We start from the raw sequence: 24009 nt of genomic DNA on the forward strand, positions 1-24009 counted from the left end.
GGGTGGAAGAGAAGGGAGTAGATTGGGGACCAGAGTCTGCCATCTGTATTCTTGCCCCAGGCCATAAGAGCACAGGTTGACAGGTTCAACAGGCTGGGCAGGGATCACAACTCTCTCATTCACTGCCGTATGCGCAGTGCCCAGCTCAGCGTCAGCCCAGGAATCAATATTTGTTGGAAGGATGGGTGGATGGATGGATAGTGAAAGAAGGATAGGAAGGAAGGAAAGGAGGGAGGGAAGGAGAAAAAGGAGGAAGGCAGGGAGGAAGGGAAGGAGGGAGGGAGGGAGCGAGGAAAAATGATGTGTACATGCACATAAGCATTTGCTGATTGGCCACCCCTGAAGGGTTCATGGTGTCACTTGCTGTTCATCTCTGTTGTTTGGGGGTGTTAGTCTTGTTCTTCACCATGCTTCCGGAGGGCAGAGTTGTGCCTTCTCCTGACCCCTTTGGGGCCACAGAAGCCCTAAGCTGGGCCCAGGTCTGGCCTCTCAGATGGGCAGATGAGTTCAGGAGTCGGGTGAGCATGGGCTGACGACCAGTGGGGCTGTAGGGACCAAGGACCCTCAGGTGGGGGAAGCAGCTTGTCTGGAGCTCAGTTTGTGGCCAACTGGCTGGACACCAGAACTCTCAGATGGCAAACAGTGAGACCCCTAGGAAGCAGGATGGGGCACAGATGCCACACAGTTCTGGAACAGCACTGAGCCTAACTCCTCCCTGCACAGAATGAGACCCAGAGAGGGGATGCCACAGTGAGGCATTTGTCCTGTGTCCCTTGTTCAAATCCAAGCTAACTGCTCCCCAGCTCTAATGCCAACCCTCCCCAGCTCCCAAGCCATGGCACTTCTCTGACGAGTGGTCAAGGAGGAAGTTGGAGGGAATGAAAGCCAAGTTACTACCACATATTTAGCTGGGCACCGGACAACCTACTTTGTGGGCAGGATTTCACTGAATCTTCACAACTCTGTGAAGTGAGTGTATTGCTCAGCCCATTTTTCTAGGTTAGGGGACTGAGGCCCAGAAAGGGGAGTTACTACACAGGGCCACAGGACTGGTGGCTGAGCTTGGATTTGCATTCACATCAGCCTGGCTTTGACCCCCTTCCCCGGCCACTCTGCCTGTATGTAGCATCTGAGTCTGCTGGGGTGGACAGAGGGACAGCTGGCTCCAATCTGCCGGCTCCCGTCTGGCCCTGGGAGGGTGGGGGCTGCAGGCAGCCCCGAGGCTCCACTCCTAGAAGAATTGCTGGAAGCGACTTTCTATAAGTGGTTACTAGTACTCAGGGCCTCCTCACTGAAATCCCCCATTCCCGCCACCAACCACTCAGCCAACAATGGCGTTTGTGGAACACTGGCACAAAAATAGAAACTCGGGCTCCTGCCCACCCACTCAGGGAGGGGACCAGGGCAGGCCCAGGCTGGCCAGACGGGGGCAAGGGGCTGTCTGGCCTGCCAGCCTCTGCTACACTCCTAGAGTTCCCAGGATCCCATTCGGAAGACTGGGAGCTTGGGGGTGGGGGACAAAGCAGGTTCCTTTGCCTTTGGGCCCCAGGCCTAGCGGAAGAAGGAAGTAAGTGTGCCTGTGAGTGACCACGTCGGTGAGTCAGGGCCATGGGGATGGAAATATTTGCTGTGGAAACCCTGAGTGTTGTTTTTCTGGTAACCGACTGGCCTTCGGCTAGCCCCCAGAGCTCAGACAGCAGTTTTCCAGCCTTCCTGAGTTTTCAAGCTGCTCACTTGCTGTGTGATCCTGGCCAGTAACTGCCTCTCTCTGGACTTCAGCCCTCCACCTCTGTCCTAACTCACAACTCTGCAGGAGAGACCTAGTGATAGCTGGGTGATGGGTTTGTTTTGTGAGCCATGAGGGAAGAGCTGGGAGCTAGGGGTTGTGACAAATGTCCCAAAGGTCTACTAACCTCCTAATTCCTCCACTCCAGCATGCATGACTAGCGCTGACCTCTGCGCCACCCCCCCCCCCCCCGCTTCTTAACCTTCTTTGCTATAGCCCCACCTGGTATTTGTTCCAGTTCCTGTCTTACCCCCATTTCACAGATGAGGAAACTGAGGTGCAGAGAGACGGGGACTCTTGCAAGACAGCAGTAGGACTAGAACAGTTGCAGGGCTCATCCCTCCCAACTTGGAGCCCGTGGTCCCAGCTGCTCTCTCCAGCTCCTACAGCCCTTTTGGCCCATGGGTCTCTACCAAGAGGAAGATGATGGATGTCCTTGTCTTCTGTGGCCTGGGCTATCTCCAGGCTACCATCTGCTAGCCCATGGGGCCTGTCTCTGTGCTGTGCGTGAACCTCACAGTTCACTCCAGCCCCACCTGGGGACAAGCAGATGGAGTTTGACAGAAATAAACTGTGAAGTCAAATTAGGGTCTGGGGGTGATAGTAGACTTAGTCCAGGCAAGCTGCACAGAGGCCCAGGGGCTGTGGGCTCAACTCTGGCACCAGGCTGATATGCACTGGGATCCTGATTTTGCCACTCACCTGTTGTTCCCTTGGCAGGTTCCCTCCCTGAGCCTCAATTTCTGCATCTGTAAAATGGGAGAATAACTGTCTCTGCTTTAGTGCATGCTGAGCGTGCAACGTGCTCAGCACAGGGCCAGACGTGGATTAAGTGGACCCCTGCAAAGTTACTGATACTTGATTTTTTTTTTTTTTTTTTGCAGCTTTATTGAGATAGAATTCACCCAAGGAAAGTATACAGTTGAGTGGCTCGTAGTGTATACACAGAGTTGTGAAACTATATCCAGTTGTTTTTGACTTGAGAAACAGCCCTTTCATATGGTTCAAGCTAATAGTGCATATGCAATAAGGGTAAGGTGGCTGGGCGGTCCATTCTCAAAGATCCTGGCCGACTGACTGTGCCTGGGCCTTCCCGACAATAGCTAGATGGGTCTCGATTTGCTCCCGTTAATCCCAAGTAGTGAACACAATCCTGGGACAAGATGTCTGTTCTGATATTTATTTAGTATTTTACCAAAATATAGGTATACTTCCAAGATTTAATTTTTTAAGTGTGTAGAATACATAAAAGGAGCCCTGGTGATGTAAATGGTTAAGCACTCAGCTGCTAACTGAGAGATTGTTAATTCGAACCCCCCCAGTGTCTCAGTGGGAGAAAGACCTGGAGATCTGTTCCTATAAAGATTACAGCCTAGAAAACCCTCTGGGGCAGTTCTACTCTGTCACATGCAGTCACTATGAGTCAAAACCCACTCGACGGCACCTAACAACAGAATGCATAGTATTTTTAAAAATTGATGAAATAGGATATTTCAAAAACCATAATTTACAGACATATCCTAAAACATTAATAAAAAGGTGAACTTATACAAACATAAGTTTTAAACATCTTATCATTCTAGTATAAATTATCATTTAAGTTAATTAAAATAATTATTTAAAAAATAACCAAGCTAAGGAGGTCACTAAAATGGAAAAAAAAATTATCTGTTAAATATTGAGAAATGAAATAATATTATTTGCTTTTTTTTTTTTTTAAATAAAGAGAGCAAACTTAAAAACAAAGCATGATTATGGTATCATTATTGAGACACGGAAATATTTCTGGGCAGATTTTTCCAGCGGCTGGAAGGCAGTCTCTGGCTCTGTGACATCGGCTGGGGAGACAGTGAGGAGATGATTAGAAGAGAAATCCAAAAATTTCCCACTGGTATCTTCATCCTTAAACATCCCTTTCCTTTTTGGTAACTTCGAAGGAGATTTTTTGGGTCAACTTTTTGTTTCTTTGGAAGAACTGCAAGCTTTTGTTTGAGAGCAGCTGGAATTTGTGTTTCGGTCAAGTGTGTCCTCATGAGCCCTTGGCTGGGGTCCGGTGGCATTTACCTGTCTCAGTCTCAGTGCTCACCTGTTCACATTGACTAGTTCAGAAAGTCTTTGAGTAAACTTTTGGTCTATATTTTTTCTTTCATCATTTTCTAACATGGTGATGTTACCCTAATAGAAAGCGTTGGAATGCATTCTTCCTTTTTTAATTTTATTGTGTTTTAGGTGAAAGTTTACAGCACAAATTAGTTTTTCATTCAAAAATTTATACACAAATTGTTTGGTGACATTGGTTGCAGTCCCTGGAATGTGTCAGCACCCTCCCCTTTTCCCACTTACCTTGGGTTCTCCATGTCCATTTGTCCAGTTTTCCTGTCCCTTCCTGCCTTCTCATCTTTTCTTTTGGGCAGGTATTGTCCATTTGATCTCATAGACTTGATTGAACTAAGAAGCACGTTCCTCACATGTGTTATTGTTTGTTATATGGGCCTGTCTAATCTTTGGTTGGAAGGTGGACTTTGGGAGTGGCTTCAGTTCTGAGTTAGCAGGATGTCCAGGGGCCATAGTCTCGGGGATTCCTCTAGGCTCTGTCAAACCAGTAAGTCTGGTCTTTTTTTGTGAATTTGAATTTTGTTCTACATCTTTCTCCCACTCTGTCCAGGACCCTCTATTGTGATCCCTATCAGAGTGGTCAAGTGGTGGTAGCTGGGCGCCACCTAGTTCTTCTGGGCTCAGGTTGGTGGAGGCTGCGGTTCATGTGGTCCATTAGTCCTTTAGACTGATATTTTCCTTGTGTCTTTGGTTTTCTTCATTCTCCTTTGTTCCAGATGGGATGGGACCAACAGATGTATCTTAGATGGCTGCTTGCAAGCTTTTAAGACCCCAGATGCTACTCAGCAAATAGGATGTAGAACATTTTCTTTATAAACTATGTTATGCTAACTGACCTAGATGTCCCCCAAGTCTATGGTCCCCAGCCCCAGCAACTTGGTCCCTCAAAGTGTTTGGATGTGTCTAGGAAGCTTCTACAACTTTGTCTTGGTCAAGTTGTGCTACCTTCCTCTATACTGTGTGTTGTCTTTCCCTTCACCAAAGTTAACTTACCTACAACTTAGTTAGCGATTTCCCCTCCTTACCCCTCCCCTCCCTCATAACCTTCAAAGGTTGTTTTTCTCTGTGTGTAAAGTTTTTCTCCAGTTTTTTTAACCGTGGTCTCATGCAATATTTGTCCTTTTGTGATCAACTTTTTTCACTCAGCATAATGCCCTCCAGATTCGTCATTTCTCGGATTCATCATTGTTCTTTATTTTTGTGTAGTATTCTATTGTGTGTATGTACCGTAATGTGTTTATCCATTCATCTGTTGATGGGCACTTAGGTTGTTTCCATCTTTTTGCTGTTGTGAGTAATGCTGCAGTGAACATAGGCGTGTATATGTCTATTTGTGTGACGCTCTTATTTCTCTAGGATATATTCCTACGGGTGGGATTGCTGGATCTTATGGTATTTCTAGGTTTACAAGTAGGCACCATATCATTTTCTATAGTGGTTGTACCATTTTACATTTCCACCAGCAGTACATAAGAGTTCCAATCTACCCGCAACCTCTCCAACATTCGTTATTTTGTTTTTTTAATTGGTGCCAGTGATGTTGGGGTGAGATGATATCTCACTGTAGTTTTGATTTGCATTTCTCTGATGGCTTTTTTTTTTTTAATGGCTAGTGATCGTGTGTCTGTTAGCTATTTGAATGCCTTTCTTGGTGAAGTGTCTGTTTATATCCTTTGCCCATTTTTTAATTGGATTATTTTGTCTTTTTGCTGTTGAGGTGTTCATCTCCTTTTTTCTTTTGTGCAGTATATATTTATAACAGTATAACCCGTTGCCATCGAGTTGACCCTGTAGGACAGACTACAACTGCCCCATAGGGCTTCCAAGGAGCAGCTGGTGGATTCAAACTGCCAACCATTTGGTTAGCAGCCAAGCTCTTAACCACTGTGCCACCAGGGCCACTATAACAGTATAGGGAATGTATACATATATATAAAGTTTGGTAAAACTTACTTATAAAATAATCTGGGAATGTTGTTTTATTTAGTTTATATACTTGCATTTTTTTCAATATTCTTTCATCATGGTTTGTATGTTCAAACAGTCTACCTCATCTTGCTCCAATTTTGTAATGCTTAATTATTAAATCTTTCCTTTATATTTTAATATACATTTTTTAAAAAAGAATGTCTTTGAAGTAGAGCTGTTGCTGTTGTTGTGTGCTTTTCTAGTAGATTTTGGCTCCTAGCGACTTTATACGACAGAGTAGAACTGCCCCATAGGATTTCCTAGCCTGTAATCTTTACGGGAGCAGATCACCAGGTCTTTTCTCTTGCAGAGTGGCTGGTGGGTTAGAACCACTGACCTTTTGGTTAGCAGCTGAGAGCTTAACCATTGTGCCACCAGGAGCCCTTTTGAGTAGATCAGTCGTTTTTTTCAATGGAAGCTTTGCCTTGTGAACTGTCATGTTCCTTTTCCTTTTGGGAGTAAGGAGGTATAGAAAAATGTGGCAGGACGGATAGTGGTCAAGAGCAGAGCCCTGCTGGGCTCAAATCCCAGATCCACACTTACTTGCTGTGTAATCATAGGCAAATGACTTCCCTTCTCTATGCCTCGGTTTTCTCACCTGTAAGGTAGTGCAATAATAGTACCTACCCTGTAGGGTTGTTCTGAGGATCAAATAAACTCTTGTGTAAGGTGCTCAGAACTGTCCCTGGCACATAGTGACTGCTATATAAGTATTAGGTATTATGATGATGATGCTAAAGAATCCCTGGTGTGGTTAAGCGCTGAGCTGCTAACTGAAAGGTTGGTGGTTCAAACTCACCAGCCACTCCTCGGGAGAAAGATGTGGCAGTCTGCTTCCATAAAGATTAAAAAAAAAAAAAAAAAAAACCATTGCCAATGACTCAATTCTGATTCACAGTCACCCTGTAGGACAGAGTAGAACTGCCCTGTAGGGTTTCCAAGGAGCAGCTGGCGGATTCGAACCGCTGACATTTTGGTTAACAGCTGAGCTCATAACCACCGTGCCATGACAGCCTTGGAAACCCTATGGGCCAGTTCTGTTCTATAGAGTCTCTGTGAGTTGGAATCCACTCCACAGCAATGGGTTTGGTTTTCATGATGATGATGATGATGATGATGAAGAAAGCATTCTAAACACATCCACCATTGTATTAGTCTCCTAGGGCTGCGGTAACAAAATTCCACAAACTGGGGGGCTTGTAAGAACAGAAATTCATTGTCTCAAAGTTCTGGAAGTTAAATGGCCAAATTAACATATGGCCAGGCCATGCTCTCTCCAAGGCTCTAGGGCTAGATCCCTTCCTGTCCCTCCTAGCTTCTGGTAGCCCCAGGTTGTTTCTTGGCTTAAAGCTGCAGCATAACTCCAACTCTGCCTCCACGGTCACGTAGCCATCTTCCTCTGTCTGTTTCTATCTCTGTTCTTCTCTTTTATAAGAATTGAATTAGGACCCATCCTACTCCAGTAAGATCTCATGTTGACTGATAACATCTTTAAAGATCCTATTTCCAACCAAGATCACAGGTTTCAGGGGTTAGGACTTCAACATATCTTTTTGAGGGACACAATTCAATCCATAACAACCACTGATCCATTAAAATTTATTTATTTTATTATACTTTAGATGAAGGTTTACAGAACAAACTAGTTTCTCATTAAACAGTTAGTACACTTATTTTTTTATGACATTGATTAACAACCCCACGACATGTCAACACTCTCCCCTCTCAACCTTGGGACTTTCCTATCCCCTCCTGCCTTCTAGTCCTTGCCCCTGGGCTGGTGTGCCCTTTTGGTCATGTTTTGTTTTATGGGCCTGTCTAATCTTTGGCTGAGGGGTGAACCTTGGGAGTGACTTCAGTACTGAGATAAAAGGGTGTGGGGGGAGGGGATCACGCTCTCGTGGTTTCTCCAGTCTCTGTCAGGCCAGTGAGTCTGGTCTTTTTTTGTGAGTTAGAATTTTGTACTACAATTTTCTCCAGTTCTGTCTGGGACCCTCTATTGTGATCCCTGTCAGAGCAGTCAGTGGTGGGTAGCCAGGCACCATCTAGCTGTATTGGGCTCAGTCTGGTGGAGGCCGTGGTAGATGTGGTTCATTAGTTCTTCAATTAAAATTTTTAATGCAGTGGCTACATTTGAAGACATAAATGATTTCAACTTCACATTCTTATAAAACGTCAAAATAATGGCATTGTGCCAACAAAAATACGGGCATTTTAGTACTTTAAAATAGTAAGGCAAATAGGAATACTGAAAATTGGCAGAGTAATTGTGAATGCCTGGTGTGGCTGGAAAGGAGAATTGTCACCCAGACACAGCCTGAAAGGGGGTGAAGGGTGATGGGGGAGGGGTCATTGACTCAACGATGCTGCACAGGGACATGGAAACGGCACAGGGCACACTAAGTCACGTAGGTAAGTGCTCACAGACCCAGTAAGTATACAGCCAGTGCTCAATGGAAATAATAAACCTTGACTGACCACTGGATGAAGTTCAGGCTCACTTCCACTTTCTGTGTCTTTCAATTTGCTGAGGCAAATCACATTCGTTCATTCAGCAAATATTTTCTGTGCTGGGAACTGGGGAGGTGGGCTGGACAAGCTAAGTAGGGAGAGTACCTGTGGGCTGCAATGGCAGCTGATAGTGAACGAGGTATCACAAGGGATCTGGGTGGCACAGCCTGTGTGACCGTTTCTGTGCATGTCTCTCCCCTGCCCCCAACCTAGGTGCCGTCAGAGCTGCAGCTCACTCTCGAGGCATCTGAGCAAACTGGCATCCGGCCCCGAGAGGTGCTCTTGGTCCTCCATGTAAACAAGTATGTCTACCTGAAGCTGCAGGCCCCAGGAATCCCCCTCCACCTGGCCTATGTGAGTGTTACCTCCAACCCCAGGCTGAGGTGCTGGCTGTCCATCTCTGTGGGTCAGGGTCTTCCACCCCAGGACCTCTGCTTACCCTTTTCACTCTGACATTATTCACTAGGGCCCTGCAGAAAGAACCCAAAGGGCAACAGGACCTGGGGTAAAGAGCCTAGACTGGGAAGTGGGAATCAGGTCATGTGTGATTCTGGCGAACTCCCATCCTCTCTCGCAGCATCAGTTTGTCCTTCTGTCCGGGGGGAGAATTGGACTCGATGACATTCCATAAAATAATCATGTCACTGTCTCAAAAAAAGTCGCAAGTTGTATATTTGAAAATATTTAAGTACAGAGAAAAAGGTCCAGGAAGAAACCTAGCACGGGGTTAACAATACTTACAGCTGGGAAGTGAGACTAGGAAAGATTTCTATTTTGTTGTTTACACTTTACTGAATTTGCAAGATTTGCTCTAATGAACATGGCCTACATTGGAGAAAAATTATTTTTTGAAAACACAAGTTTTTAAAAGTGTTGGGCATATCCACCAGAGAGGAGGTCAGCTGACTGGGACCCCAAAGGCTCAGGGCTGAGGAGGCAAGCGGACTGTTCTGCCTCCTCCAACATGGAAAGCCCTGGGAAGCTGCCCTTCCACCGGGTCCCCCCCTCCACCCTCCATTGGCGCCCGGATGTGAGCAGCTGTTGTTTACAGCAAGAGAAAGTGGGTGGGGGGGAGCAAAGACAAGGGGGAGAGACACAGAAAGAAAGATGGAAAATGAAAGAGGGAGAGGGACAGACAGACATGCAGGGAGTACAACTCAGAAAGACCCATAGAGACAGAGGAGAGGGAGAGAGGAAGACAACACACAAGCAGACCCAGCGCCAGGGCAGGCAAGGAGACCAGCCAAGTGACAGATTAAGAGAAAAGGATGAGGGAAGAATCCAGACTGACGGCAGAGACAGCACAAAGACAGACTGATGGACATGGCTGAGTCAGCAGGGAAGGCCCCCGCGGGGGAGGGCGCCGGCTAAGGCCAAACACAAGGGCCGAGGACCAAGCTGGACTGATCCCATGTAGCTCATCCCCAAGCGCCCAGAAGGGGAAGTCGAGGCCTCAGGGAGGACGCGGTTTTGCCATGGCTCCTCCTCTCTCTTGATCTTCCCTTTTCCCGCCTCTCCCTCCACCCCACCCCACCCCCTCCCCCCTGCCCTCCCCTTGGCGGCTGGGGCTGGGGATCTGAGTTCCGCAGGGCCCTGGATGACGCAGGGAACATGAAACGTGCCGGCCGGCCGGAAGGTAGCAGCAGCCGCCGGCCTGCCTCCTCCGCCCCTTCCTCCCCGAAGCAAGAACGCTTGGGGGGGCGGGGGGGGGTTATGGGGGGTGGGTGACGTCGGAGCCGCGCACTGTGGGCCCAGCACCAGGTGACTGACTCCTGTTATATCCCTATTTTACAGAGGATGACCTTGAGACAGAGAGGGGTGAAGGGCTTCTCTCAGGGTACCCCCCCAGGCTCCAGCTCTGAATCACTGCCCAGCCTTTCCCACCATGGGGGCTGGGTTTCTTTCCTCCCCCCCCAGATGCTTGTCACTTTGTACCCTTGTTAAATTCGTGGGGAGAAAGCGGGGTGCTCCATTCTAGGTCTACCGTTCTATGGTGTCTCTGCCGTCAGTCTATGGTGTCTCTGCCGTCAGTCTATGGAGTCTTGCATACTGTCACTGTCTGGCATTCCTTAATATCTAGCCAAAAACCGTTAAGCTGTTGCTGCATCAGCTCAATGTCCCTGGCTTTGGAGATGGAACACAAAGGAACCAGGTCCTGAGTCTGTGGCCTCAACAGCTTCCTCTGAATCCTCCAGCCTCTCCCAATCATCTCCTCCAGGAAGCCTTCCCTTTTACCTTCCCCTAGCCCACAAGGGTTTCACCTGACAAACGGCAGTGGGGGGCAGTCGGGTGCTGGAGCTCCCCAGATTCCCCATCCTTGCCCATCTAGGGGAACCTGTCTTGCTCCTTTGTTTCTTATTAAATGATACCCTCTGTTTTCTATTGTTTTAAATGATTCGATGCATGTCTGACATTTATCCATGTCATTCATTCATTCATTCATCCATTTCTTCTTCCCTTTCCTTCCTCTCTTCCTTCCCATGTGCAGAGAGCATCCCAATCCTAGGTCCAGAGCCCAGCACAAACTTGGACAAATATTTCTCAGTGCCTATTATATGTCAGAGCTCTGGTAGCTCAGTGGTTAAGAGCTCAGCTGCTAACCAAAAAGTTGGCAGTTGGAATCCACCAGTCGCTCCTTGGAAACCCTATGGGGCAGTTCTAATCTGTCCTGTATGATGGCAACATGAGTTTTTTACTATGTGTACAAAGCAGACGTTATCCCTCACAGACCCTCAGAGTGTAGGAGGAGATAGCCGTTAGCCATGTGATGTCTTTAAATGTGTCTTGAATGAGTGTGACTATGAGGGTGGGTGGGTGAAGTTTGGACAGATGGATATGTGTCCATCCACATCCCCAGGAAGGTGTGGAAGGGACATGGGTTAGCCCTTGCCCTGGGGATGGTGGCACCTGGGAGCTCTGAGCTGACTGCAAGTCTACCAGCCTCAATATCCTCAGCCCTGGCCTCCTGTTCTCACCTGGGCCAGCTGCCTCCCCAAATCACCTCCTGATCTCCCACTTGGGACAGGAGACACTCAGGCCTGGGAGCAGCATCTGAGCCTCTACGTGTCTCCCCAGAACCACAACCTGGTCACCCACCAAGGGTACCTGGGAGTCAACACTATAGAGCTGCCAGCCTTCACCGTCAAGAGTGAGCTCCACGACTGGGCAGCTACGAAGGGCTCTATCGCCTCTATCGCTGAGCTGGACAACCCTGGCAGCATCCTCCTCCGTCTGGGCCAAGGTCAGCTTCCCAGCAGCCACTGTGGGTTCTGGAGGAATCTGAGCTCCTCTCTGGCCATCCCTCAGATTTGGACATTAAGGCTCCAAGAGGGGGCATGATTTGCCTCAGGTCACACAGCAAGCCAGTGCTTTGTTGGGACAGTAATTATTCCTTCACCACGTATTAGGTTGAACCCTGGGAAACTGCTACTATTTGACAGTCTTTTGACCTACAAAAGCAGCTCTTTCCTGTTATTTATTGAGCACTTAATATGCGCTAGGCACTTGGAGACACTGCAGGGACAGACCCAGGCCCTGCCGTCCTGGAGTTGACACCGTGTTGGGTAGGTGACAATAAACATGTACACCAAAAAACCCAAAACCAAACCCATGGCCGTCGAGTGGATGCTGACTCATAGCAACCCTATAACATGTACACAGATAAATAAATTCTATAATTTCAGGTCAAAAGCTATAAGAAAGATAAAAATGGGATGAGGTGCTGGCGGTTGGGAGGCTGCAGCCCTAACATGTGCCATGTGCTTTTATCCCTTACATTAGCCCTATGTTGACAGATGAGAAAACAGTCTCGGGGATATTCCCAGGGTCATACTTCCCTGCAGGGGAGTTTGAACCTAAGTCCTTCGATGCTTGCCCCTCCCCCCCGCTTGTGGCTCCATCCTGCCCCGCCCAACCAACCCCATCTGGGGTGGGGCACTGTGTTAGGCGCCAAGATACTCTAGGAGGGAACTGAGGTGACGCTTGTCTCCGCAGCGCCGAAGCCACTGTCCTGCCTGCCCGAGGCCCGCCTAGACATGGGCAGCACGCTCGAGTGGCAGCCACGTACCCCGACATCGGTGTTGGGCTGCCGCTTGGAAGGCGTCGCCGGCCACAAGGAAGCGCACATCTTGAGGGTCCTGCCCGGCCTTGCTGTCAGGTAAGGGTGCCCGCCCTTCCACCCTTGCCAGGCCCCGTCCCTATTCACACCCCGCCGTTTATTAACCGCGCCCCCGGCTTGATCTCGGCCCTGCCCCCAGTCTGGTAAGAGCGCAGTCGCCCTCACCTGTCTCTAGGCCCGATCCCCTTGTTGGCCCCTCCTGTAGTCAGACCTCGCTCCGCCCAAGCTCCGCCCCGGCGCGCTAACCATCGCAGGTTAGAGCGCAGCTGCGTCCGCGGCCTGGCAAGTCCTCATCTGGCCCGGCCTCATCCCTCATTGGTGCCCGCGCTGACGCGGCTGTCTGTCTGACCGCAGGCCCCGGACAGTGACGGTGAAGGTGGAGCTGAACTGCACATCGGGGGACCCCGACGCCATCCTCATCCTTCAGGGCCCACCTGAAGTATCCTGGCTCATCGACACCACCCGCAACATGCAGATCTGGGTGAGTCTTGTCCCAGACAGCTGGGCGCAGGCCCCACCAAGGCTCCCCGAGGGAGAAAGCCCCCTACCTCCACCTTTGAGGCCTCGCCATCACGCCAGGTCCCTGCACCAGCATGCTAGCCCTGAGCCTTTCCACACGATGATCCTTTTGCCCTGAATGCTCTTCCTCCATCCACCATCAAATCTTCCTTCACACCTTTGCCTAGACATCACCTCCTCCTGGAAACTCTCCCTGGTCGGAAGGTCAGGGAAGATTCCCTGAAGGAGGTGACCCCCCCGCCCCCCCCACACACACAGCAGAGTCCAAGGACAAACAGGAGCCAGTAGGTGAGGGGAAGGGTGCCCCAGGCAGAGAAAAGGGCTAGAGCAAAGGAGAGAGCAGGGCTGAGCTCTGGCATAACCCTGGGTACCCCCCTGACTCCATACGGCTCCGTGCTCTGCCTCTCTCCCTGCCATTAGACTACTGGTGAATACTCCTTCAAGATCTTCCCTGCGAAGAACTTCCCTGGCTTTATGCTCCCAAATACTCCCCAAGGCCTACTAGGAGAGGCCCGGAAGCTCAACGCCAGCATCGTGGCATCTTTTGTGGAGCTCCCTCTGGCCAGTGCCGTCTCACTTCGGTCCCCCAACTGCGGTGAGCACCCAACCCCTCCTCCTCTTGCTATCCCCTTGGATCAGTTGCCACACACTGGTGAAGCATCACCATACCACTGTGTGACCTTGGGCAAGTACATCAGCCTTTTTGAGCCTCATTTCCCACCTTTGCAAAATGGGGACGATGAGAGTAGCTAACTCTAGGCGGGCTTAGTACCCAGTGCACAGTACACACTCAGTGACTGTTCGCCTGGTCTGCCTCTGCTTTCCCACAGGTGGCGGGCTGCAGACCTCACCAGCACCAGTCCAGACCACCCTTCCCAAGGACAGCTGCAACCAAGAGCTGCTCATGGCCTTGTTCCAGCCCACATGCTCCAATGACGTCATGACTCTGGTACTCAGGAAAGAACTTGTCTCGGTAAGGGAATCCCTACCACCACCTGAAGAAGGGCCAGCGCTTCTAGCTGACATAGGCAACTGGCCTAAGAATCTTGAGGTCCCAGACCTGGCGCAGGGACAAGTCACGTCCCCTCTGCAAGCTTCAGTTTTCCCATTTGTAAAATGGAGCTGATGATAGTACCTACCACATGGAATAGAATTAAATGAAATCCACACAGTCACGTGTGGCTCACAGTAAGTGCTCAGTAAATGATTCCAATAAAAAAAATGATTCCAATACTACCTACTAAATAAGGGTTATTATTATTATTTTTTTAACGTTCTAAAATTTTTTATTTCTTATTTAATTTTTCACAAAATTTACATTTGTTGTTGACGTTGTTGTGTGCTGTCCAGTTGATTCTGACCCATAGCTACACTATAGGACAGAGTAGAACTGCCCCCAAAGGATTTCCTAGAGTGTAAGTCCTTATAGGAGCAGATCTCCAGGTCTTTTCTTCCATGGAGCTGCTGGTGGGTTCGAACACAAAACCTTTCAGTTAGCAGCCGAGGACTTAACCACAGCACCACCAGTGTTAACAATACCATATGTTGCATCTTTTACAAATCAAAGCAACCTTGGTTCTCCTATGAGTCTCTGTTGTTCACTGCCAAATAACCAAACCCATAAGGGTTATTATTAATTCTAACTGCTGGCTGAGCTGAGTGGTCACTTAACAGAGTATTTATATGATATGATTTTTTCCTGACTGAAGACTAAATATATTTATTACAAAAATAACAGGTCTCTGGGTGGCACAAACGGTTGGTGCTTAGCTGGTAACCAAAAGGTTGGTGGTTCAAACTCACCCAGCGGCAACAAGGAAGAAGTCTGGCAATCTGCGTCCATAAAGATTACAGCCAAGAAACTCTACGGAACAGATCAACTCTGTTAGACACATGGAGCTGCCATGAGTCAAAATCGACTTGATGGCATAAGACAACAGCAACAACAATAAAAATAACACATGCTTTGGAAAAATGTATAGAAATTAAAGAAGAAGAAAATCTTAATCTGCCCACTCAAAGACAACGGCTACCAGTATTTTGGTGTGTTTCCTTTTGGAATGTCTTCTCTGTGTATTTCTTACATGGGTGTAATCATAACAGATCTAGTCATTTGTTTCCTGCTATATTCACTTAACATATTTTTAGAACTTTGCCGTATTTACTTAATATCACGTTTGATAAGCACATATTATTCTATCATCTTGACATGCCATAATTACCTCCTCAACAACATAAACACTGACTATACACATGAACTTCACCAAATGGAAAACACAGGCATCAAAACAACTACATGTGTGGCAAGAGATGATGGAAAAGCTCAGTATCATCAGCCGAACAAGGCCGGGGGCCAACCGTGCAACAGACCATCAGTTGCTCATATGCGAGTTCAAGCTGAAGCTGAAGAAAATTAAAACAAGTGCACAAAAGCCAAAATACGACCTTGAGTATATCCCAACTGAATTTGGAGACCATCTCAAGAATAACTTTGACGCATTGAACACCAGTGATTGAAGACCAGACGAGTTGTAGGAAAACATCAAGAACATTGTATATGAAGAAAGCAAAAGCTCATTTAAAAGACAAGAAAGAAAAGACCAAAATGGATGTCAGAAGAGACTCTGAAACTTGCTGTTGAACGTAGAGTAGCTAATGTGAACGGAAGCTATTATGAAGTAAAAGAGCTGAACAAAAGATTTCAAAGGGCAGCTTGAGAAAACAGAGTAAAATATTATAATGAGATGTGCAAAGACCTGGAGATAGAAAACCAAAAGGGAAGAACACGCTTGGCATTTCTCAAGCTGAGAGAACTGAAGAAAAAAATTCAAGTCTCGAGTTGCAATTTTGAACGATTCTGTGGACACTGGGGGTTTTTTTATGGGCAAAATGGAGCCCTAGTGGCACAGTGGTTAAGAGCTTGGCTGCTAACCAAAAGATCAACAGTTTATCCACCAGATGCTCCTTGGAAACCCTATGGGGCAGTTCTACTGTGTCCTACAGGGTTGCTATGAGTCGGAATCAACTCCACAGCAACAGGTTTGGTTTTCTTTTTAATGGGCAAAATATTGAATGACACAGTAAGTATCAAAAGAAGATGGAAAGAATACACAGAGTCACTGTACCAAAAAGAATTGGTCGATGTTCAACCATTGCAGGAGGTAGCATATGATCAAGAACAAATGGTACTGAAAGAAGTCCAGGCTGCACCGAAGGTACTGTAATAAAAACAAGGCTCCAGGAATTGAAGGAATGCCAATTGTTTCAACAACAGATGCGTCACAAACAGATGCGGTGCTGTAGGTGCTCACTTGTCTATGTCAAGAAGCCTGGAAGACAGCTACCTGGCCATCCAACTGGAAGAGATCTGTATTTGTGCCCATTCCAAAGAAAGGTGATCCAACAGAATACAGAAGTTATTGAACAATGTCATTAATATCACACACAAGTAAAATTTTGCTGAAGATAATTCAAAAGCAGTTGCAGCAGTACATCGACAGGGAACTGCCAGAAATTCATGCCAGATTCAGAAGAGGACATAGAATGAGGGACCTCATTGCTAATGTCATGGATCTTGGCTGAAAGCAGAGAATACCAGAAAAAGGTTTACCTGTGTTTTATTGACTATGAAAAGGCATTCGACTGTGTGAATCATAACAAATTATGGATAACATTGCAAAGAATGGGAATTCCAGAACACTTAATTGTACCCATGAGGAGCCTGGACATAGATCAAGAGGCAGTTGTTTGAACAGAGCAAGGGGATACTGCATGGTTTAATATCAAGAAAGGTGTGCATCATGGTTGCATCCTTTCACCATACTTATTCAGTCTGTAAGCTGGGCAACTAATACAAGAAGCTGGACTGTATGAAGAAGAAAGTGGCATCAGGACAGGTGGAAGACTCATTAACAACCTGCGATATTCAGACAACACAACCTTGCTTCCTGAAAGCGAAGAGGACTTGAAGCACTCACTGATGAAGATCAAAGACTACATACAGCCTTCAGTATGGATTACACCTCAACATAAAGAAAACAGAAATCCTCACAACTGGACGAATGAGCATCATAATAAACGGAAGAAGGATTGAAGTCAAGGATTTCATTTTACTTGGATCTACAATCAATGCCCATGGAAGCAGCAGTCAAGAAATCAAATGATGTACTGCATTGGACAAATCTGCTACAAATGACCTCATTAAAGTGTTAAAAAGCAGAGATGTCATTTTGAGCAGTAAGGTGCACCTGACCTAAGACATGATATTTTCAGTCTCCTCACATGGATGTGAAAAAAAAAAAAAAAAAGTTTTTTTTTTTTTTTACATGCATGTAAAAAAGCTGGACTATGTATGAGGAAGACCAAAGAAGAATTGATGCCTTTGAATTATGGTGTTGGCAAAGAATATTGAATATACCATGGACTACCAGAAGAACAAACAAATCTGTCTTGGAAGTACAGCCAGGATGCTTCTTAGAAGTGAGAATGGCAAAACTTCGTCCCACATACTTTGGACATTTATCAGGAGGGACTGGTCCCTGGAGAAGGGCATCATGCTTGAAAAAGTAGAGGGTCGGCAAAAAAGTGGAAGACCTTTACACATGCCTTGACACAGTGGCTGCAATAATGGGGTCAAACATAATGATTGTGAGGATGGTGCAGGGCCAGGCAATGTTTCGTTCTGTTGTACATAGGGTCACCTTGAGTTGGAACCAACTGGACAGCACCTGACAATACCAACAAATTAACTCCTCCTCACTTGTTATACATTTAGGTCGTTTCCAATTTTGTAATATTATAAATATGCAGAAAATGTCCTTATGCATGAAACTTTTTTATTTAGAATTATTTTCTTGGGGTAGATTTCCACATTAGTGAGATTGTTGAGTCAGAATGAGTGAAATTCTGGAAATTTTGGTACATACTGCCAACCTGCTTTCCAAAAGATGATTTAAATTTTCTCTGCTGATTTATGAGCAGTTCTTGATCATATCTCTCTCTCTCCAGGTTATTACTAAAAAAAAAAACCCTTACCAACGTGAGAGGTGGAGAAGAGTGTTTAATTCTTGTTTTAATTCATAATTCTTTGATTAGTAATAGGGTGGGCATGGCTCCATATGACTGATAATAACCCAAGCCTCTTTATCATTGGGGCTTGGTTTTTTTTCTTGATAATCTTTATAAGTGTTTTACATTAAAAAAAAATTTTTTTTTTGGTCCTTTGTCCATTATTCTTATTGAAACCATTTCTCGCAGTCTGTTATAGTTCTTTAAATTCTGGTTACAGTGGTTTTTAGCCTTTGGGATGTTTTAAAACATCGGGCCATCCTAGCTATTCATCTTTCTCTTTGTGATTTCTTCTGGCCTTTCTGAGGTGGAAAATCTCTCTTCAGGGCCCTCGATAAATTGTCCATGTTCTCTCAGGGATTTTTAGAGTGAGATTTAACTCTGGTTAAGTCTACATGAAAGTTTTTGGGATACACGGCAGGGGAGGCTCCACCGGTCTTCCCCTCATTCCAGGCGCAGCAGATGTCGAGATGGAGGAGCAGGCATTGCTTCTGCCCAGCCCCAGGTCTCCTTGTTTCTCCATCTTGACAGCCTTTCCAGAGCTCCCTACTTACTGCCCAAATGCTTAAAAACTGCTTTCTTACTGGAAATAGAGAGAAGTTCTCTTAGACGAGTTAGCTGGTCAGTCCTTGGAGTGTTCAGAAGTAGGCAAGAGAGAAAAATGACATCTTGGCCAGGGTGAGGGGAAATGGAACCTTCATACATTGCTGATGGAAGTTTAGGTCCTGATACAGCCCATTGGAGGACAATCTGACCACAGCCAATATACTTTATGATTAAGATTTACCTGGTAAATGTTGCTTTATGACCCAGTAATGCCACCACCCTGCTGCCTGTTGCAAAAGGATGATCCCTGTCACATCATTTGTAAGAGAAAAATTGGAAACCTAAATGTCCACCAGTAGGGACCTGGATAAATAAATTACAATCCATTAATCTTTGCAGTGCTCTGTGGCAGTTTAAAAAAAAACAAAGGTGGTAGATCTATCAATACAGACACAGAAAGGTGTGTATGATTTATTGTTGGGTTAGAAAACTAATGTGCACAATGAAGGACCGCATGATGACATTTAAATACAACAGGATACAAGTCTACACATTTTCTCTAAGTACACGTGTCTGTATAGAAGAAAACACAAAGCAAAAGATCTGAACAGATTCACCCCAAATGCGGAGTACACTGCCTTCTCATAGACTTATAAAATGTGGTCAGTGGGCAAATTTAAATTCCAGGCCCGTGCACCACTGGGGACTTCACTTAGAGGCATTTTATTTGGTGGGCTGATATCTGCTAACATGGGCCCAGGCCGCTGGGGGGCAGTAGCAGTCAGGGGTAGCATTCTGGAGGCGTGGACAAGAGTTAGCTGGATGGGCTCAAGTGTGACCTCCAGCAGCTCCTCAGCTGTAAGACTCTGAGATTCTTTGATGCTAAGACTGACTAAGAAATTCTAAAGACAGGGGTTGGCAAACTATGGCCTGCTGCCTGTTTTGGTAAGTAAAGTTTTATTAGAACACGGCCATACCTATTCATTTATATATTGTCTGTGGCTGCTTTCATGCTATGATGGCGGGTTTGAGTAGTTACAACAGAGACCATATGGCCCACAAAACCCAAAATATTTACTATCCGGCCCTTTATTGGAAAAGTTTGCTAACTGCAGGTCTAAGAGTCTGATTTTGAGATTGTATTATGCTGTGGGGTCTGCATGCCCTGGGGCTGTGAGCGATGATTCTATGTGGAACTTAAATGAATGCCTTTAATTTTAATAGTTATGTACTTATTTTAATATACATAAGAAAAAAACAGTAAGTAGCAAATCAAATTCATAATGTCACCAATAATATTGCTTAGGACAAGACTTAAGTAAAAAAGTCAAGTTCAAGAAAAGTATTAAATCTTAAATGGTGTAAGATGACGAGATCTAACCAATGGAGGAATGGCTGTGATTTGGGAACCCTGGGTTATGGTCAGTCCTTGGTGCTGGAGTGTGACAAACGGGCTTCTGGTATCTCCTGACAGTCCCTCCTCCCCCTCCCTTCCTGGCCCAGGCTCTGCAGTGCACCATCACGGAACTGACCTTCTGGGACCCCAGCTGTCGGGCTGAAGATAGTGCTGACGAGTTTGTTCTGCGCAGTACTTACTCCAACTGTGGCATGAAAGTGACAGAAAATGTGATCAGCAATGAGGTAAGAGCTCGAGCAGGACCAGTATCAAGGGAGCTTGGTTGGTACCTCCCTCTGGATGCCTCCTTGATCCTCCAGGCTGCTGGGTGTTTTGGAGAGCAGGGCATAGACCTAGTAGGAAAACAAGATAAGCTTAGCCATTGGTTGGCTCAGTCTCCCCATCTGTAAAATGGGTGCATTGGGTGGGATACCCTCTGGGGTCCCTGCTGGCTCTGACCACTTCCTTGGCTCTGTCCTTGCAGGTGGTCATCAATGTCCTGTCGAGCACATCACCACAGCGGGTAAGATGGAATAGTCACTGTGCTAACGCACTGGTCCAGGATCTGCTGATGGGGGCTGGGGCCCCTTCCTGGTGTGGGAGGGAGCAGACCTCAGGAAACTCATGGCCTGATCTTGATAAGCCAATCATTCTCTGGCATACCTCAGTTTCTCCTTTGGTACAGTGGGAGCAATGCTGTTTAACATGCCATTCTTAGCCTCAAGTCAGGGGGTTCTAGGACATGCTGGTTGTGTGGTCTTAGGCTAATCACTTAAGCTTTCAGAACCCAAATGTCATTAACTGTAAACAATGGTCTAAGGAAGGTCCCCACCCCATGGGGGTACTTATGAACAGTCAAAGACAGGGAGCCTGAAAAGCACTTTATACAGGCCTGGCACAGAGTGAATTCCTGGTAAATATTAGTTCAAAAAAAAAAGAAAGATGAAGACGAGGGCCAGGCAACTGCCCTGGACCATGATGCCTGCTACCCACCCCCAGCCCCTTCCCTTCCGTTGGTCCCTTCCAGACTTACCAAGTGCCCCTCCCGTCCCCCCTGCAGAAAGAGGTGCATTGCATCAAGATGGAAAGCCTCTCCTTCCAGCTGGGCCTCTACCTCAGCCCACACTTCCTCCAGGCCTCCAACACCATCGAGCTGGGGCAGCAGGGCTTTGTGCAGGTACTGGGTTGCCCGGTCACCACCTCACATCCAGCAACTCCTGGAATTTCCAATGTGCCTTTCTTTCCACCATTAGTGCAAAGAAGATGAAAATTGAACTTCCCCAGAGGAAGGAGGGAGCCAGCATGGGTGCATGGGGGAGGGGACAGGCAGAAAAGGCAGAGCTCATAGACAGGGAAAGGAAGTGATAGTGACAGGAGTGCCTCCTTATTTGCTCTGCACATGCCCCTGCCTTTCCTTCCACCTTTAGGCCTCAGGGGCAGGAACTTGACATTCTAGCTTATTTCGTGAGAGTAGCTGGGGTGGAAGGTTAAGAGTAATTGACTGTGCCTCCTGTCCTTACCCACCTGTGCAGGTGAGCATGTCCCCGCTGGTCTCCGAGCTTGTGGTCCAGCTAGAGAGCTGCCACCTGGACTTAGGACCTGAGGCAGACACCGTAGAACTCATCCAGAACCAGGAAGCCAAGGGTAGCTGTGTCAGCCTACTGTCCCCAAGCCCTGATGGTGACTTGCGCTTCAGCTTCCTCCTCCGTGGGTACATGGTGCCCACACCCAAGGCTGGCACCCTCAGCTGCACCATAGGCCTGCGTCCCACGACCTTGTCCCAGGTGAGTGAGGCCTGGGTCCAAGGCTCCCAGCTAAAGTGTTGGAAATGTGATTCAAACTCAAGGCTCCAAGGTGGGCTGTGGCAAGCCAGGGCCCAGAGCCACTGAGACAGGAACCTGCTGCCCAAAGGCTGTGCCACATGCCACTTTCTCTTCCTCCCCAGGAAGTCCAGAGGGTTGTCTCCATGCGCCTCAACATCATCAGCCCTAGCCTCACTGGTGAGCTCCCTCTGGGTTTCTCTTGGCTTTGCTTGAGTGGGTGTGCAATGGATAGCCCAAGGAATGGGGCCCCAAGGGGTAGGGCCCGAGGCATACAGCAGGGAGGACCCAGAGAGAGCAGCCTTGGGAGGAGGAATGGGGTGAAGGCTTCCCAGAGCTCTAACAGCCTAAACTAGGATCCACAGCTGCATCTTACAGACAGAGACTCTGCTCATGACCAGCCTTGGGACCAGATCCCAGGCTTCTGGCTCCCTGTCCAGGTTCTGATTCCCAGGATTGGGGGGGGGGGGGTCCTGGAGTCAGGTGTCTTAGGTGGGACAGAAGGCTCCATGGAGTAGTGTCTGGGAGCATGCTGGGCAGAGTGCCACCCCCAGTATAGAGGATGTGCCTTCAGCCCAGTGCCCTCCAACCTGTTTGTTCAGCTCCCCCTGGGCCAAGGTCCCCACCAGGCAGGAAGAGTCCCTGACACTGGGGCCCAGGATAGAGCCCCAACCCCAGGCCAGGACCTACAGAGCAAGGCTAAGAACCCTTCTGCACAGCTGGGACAGATCGAAGGTCACGGAGCAGGCCAGGACAGGCATTAGTCTCCCAGGCCCCACTGTCTTTGCCCATATTATGCCATCCATTCTCTCTGAAAAAGCTTCTCCATCAGCCTTGGGAGGCAGAGGCATGGGCCAAAAGGCCTGGCTGGGCCCTCTGGGTCTATGGTCATAGCAACTGTAGCTTAGTGCTGGGTATGGGGGTGATGAGCTCATTTGCTAGAGGAAGAGACTGGGGTTCAGAGAAGTCAGGGTGAGTGGCTGAGCTGTGACTGGCACCAAAGCCCCTGTTCCTGACCAGCACAACAGGATGTGGGGCCAGGGGTGGGCCCAGGGAGGTGGCGGCAGCGCTGACCACAGCTGGCCCTCCCTTAGTTGCAGACAAAGGCCTCGTCCTGCCCGCCGTGCTGGGCATCACCTTTGGTGCCTTCCTCATTGGGGCTCTGCTCACTGCCGCGCTCTGGTACATCTACTCCCACACTCGTGAGTATCCCAGACCCCCACATGAGCGCTCAGGGCCCCTCCACCCTGGGGGAGCCCAGTGAAGCCTCTGGGGGAGTGGGGCCCTGACCTCCGCCCCTGCCCCCGTCACCAGGTCCCCACGGCAAGCGGGAGCCCGTGGTGGCGGTGGCTGCCCCGGCCTCCTCAGAGAGCAGCAGCACCAACCACAGCATCGGGAGCACCCAGAGCACCCCGTGCTCCACCAGCAGCATGGCATAGCACCCAGCCTGAACCCCTGGGGGCCGCTGACAGCCCTCGCCCAGCAGGAGAGACTGAGCAGCCACCAGCTGGGAACCATTGGCCACGGACTCATCCTGGGACCCCAGCCCCTCCGCTCAACCAAGGATGGACCACACCCTCTGCACCCGCTCCTCCCGCCTCCCTCAGTCGACTGCTGCCAGCGGGGGCACCGGCTTGGAACACCTTGGGGTCACCCCGCCCCACCTCACAGAACCTTCAAACCCAGTGGGTCTGGGGTACGGCTGCCCAGGACCAGAGAGACCACAGCCCTGTATGTCCACGTTTTTGTAGAAACCTGAGTCCCTGTCATTTTAACCCAGATCCACCACTCACTGAAGTGGGCTGAGTGGGAGATGAGAACTTCAACCAGACTCAGTCCGGCCCACCCAGGCCCTGATGGCACCTCCTCTGTGGGAACGGGAGAGGGTCCAGACCAGAGCCACGTGGATCTGATTCCAGCAGCCTCTACACCTGTACCGGCACAGCTCGGTGGGGGAAAAAGAAGCCTAGGGGTCCCCAGCCTGGGAGGCCAGAGGGCGGCAGTGGGGAAGGCCTTAGCTTCTCCCTGCAACTGTCACAAAGAGACCCCCTCCCCCACCTCAGGTGGGCAGGAGATGTGGAGTGGCCAATCTGCCTGCCTGGGACCCACCCCTGTATACTCACCACCAATAAATCAGACCATGAAACAAGCACTGGGCTGGGCT

The 24009-nt window shown here is 48.3% G+C and overlaps 1 protein-coding gene across 1 annotated transcript in view; it reads left to right on the forward strand.

Annotated features, from left to right (window-relative positions):
- Positions 1-23994, forward strand: part of ENG (endoglin) — a 38646-nt gene extending 14652 nt beyond the window's left edge. The window contains exons 3-15 of the mRNA XM_003407442.4: positions 8594-8734; positions 11456-11621; positions 12374-12536; positions 12852-12978; positions 13437-13611; positions 13847-13989; positions 20133-20270; positions 20510-20548; positions 21086-21202; positions 21558-21809; positions 21971-22025; positions 22940-23047; positions 23160-23994. Of these exons, the coding sequence (XP_003407490.2) occupies positions 8594-8734; positions 11456-11621; positions 12374-12536; positions 12852-12978; positions 13437-13611; positions 13847-13989; positions 20133-20270; positions 20510-20548; positions 21086-21202; positions 21558-21809; positions 21971-22025; positions 22940-23047; positions 23160-23284 (1749 nt within the window). The 3' untranslated portion in view covers positions 23285-23994. The remainder of the gene's footprint in view (positions 1-8593; positions 8735-11455; positions 11622-12373; positions 12537-12851; positions 12979-13436; positions 13612-13846; positions 13990-20132; positions 20271-20509; positions 20549-21085; positions 21203-21557; positions 21810-21970; positions 22026-22939; positions 23048-23159) is intronic.
- Positions 23995-24009: the final 15 nt, after the last annotated feature.

Source organism: Loxodonta africana, chromosome 9, assembly GCF_030014295.1.
Source record: "Loxodonta africana isolate mLoxAfr1 chromosome 9, mLoxAfr1.hap2, whole genome shotgun sequence".
NCBI classification, from domain to species: Eukaryota; Metazoa; Chordata; class Mammalia; order Proboscidea; family Elephantidae; genus Loxodonta; species Loxodonta africana.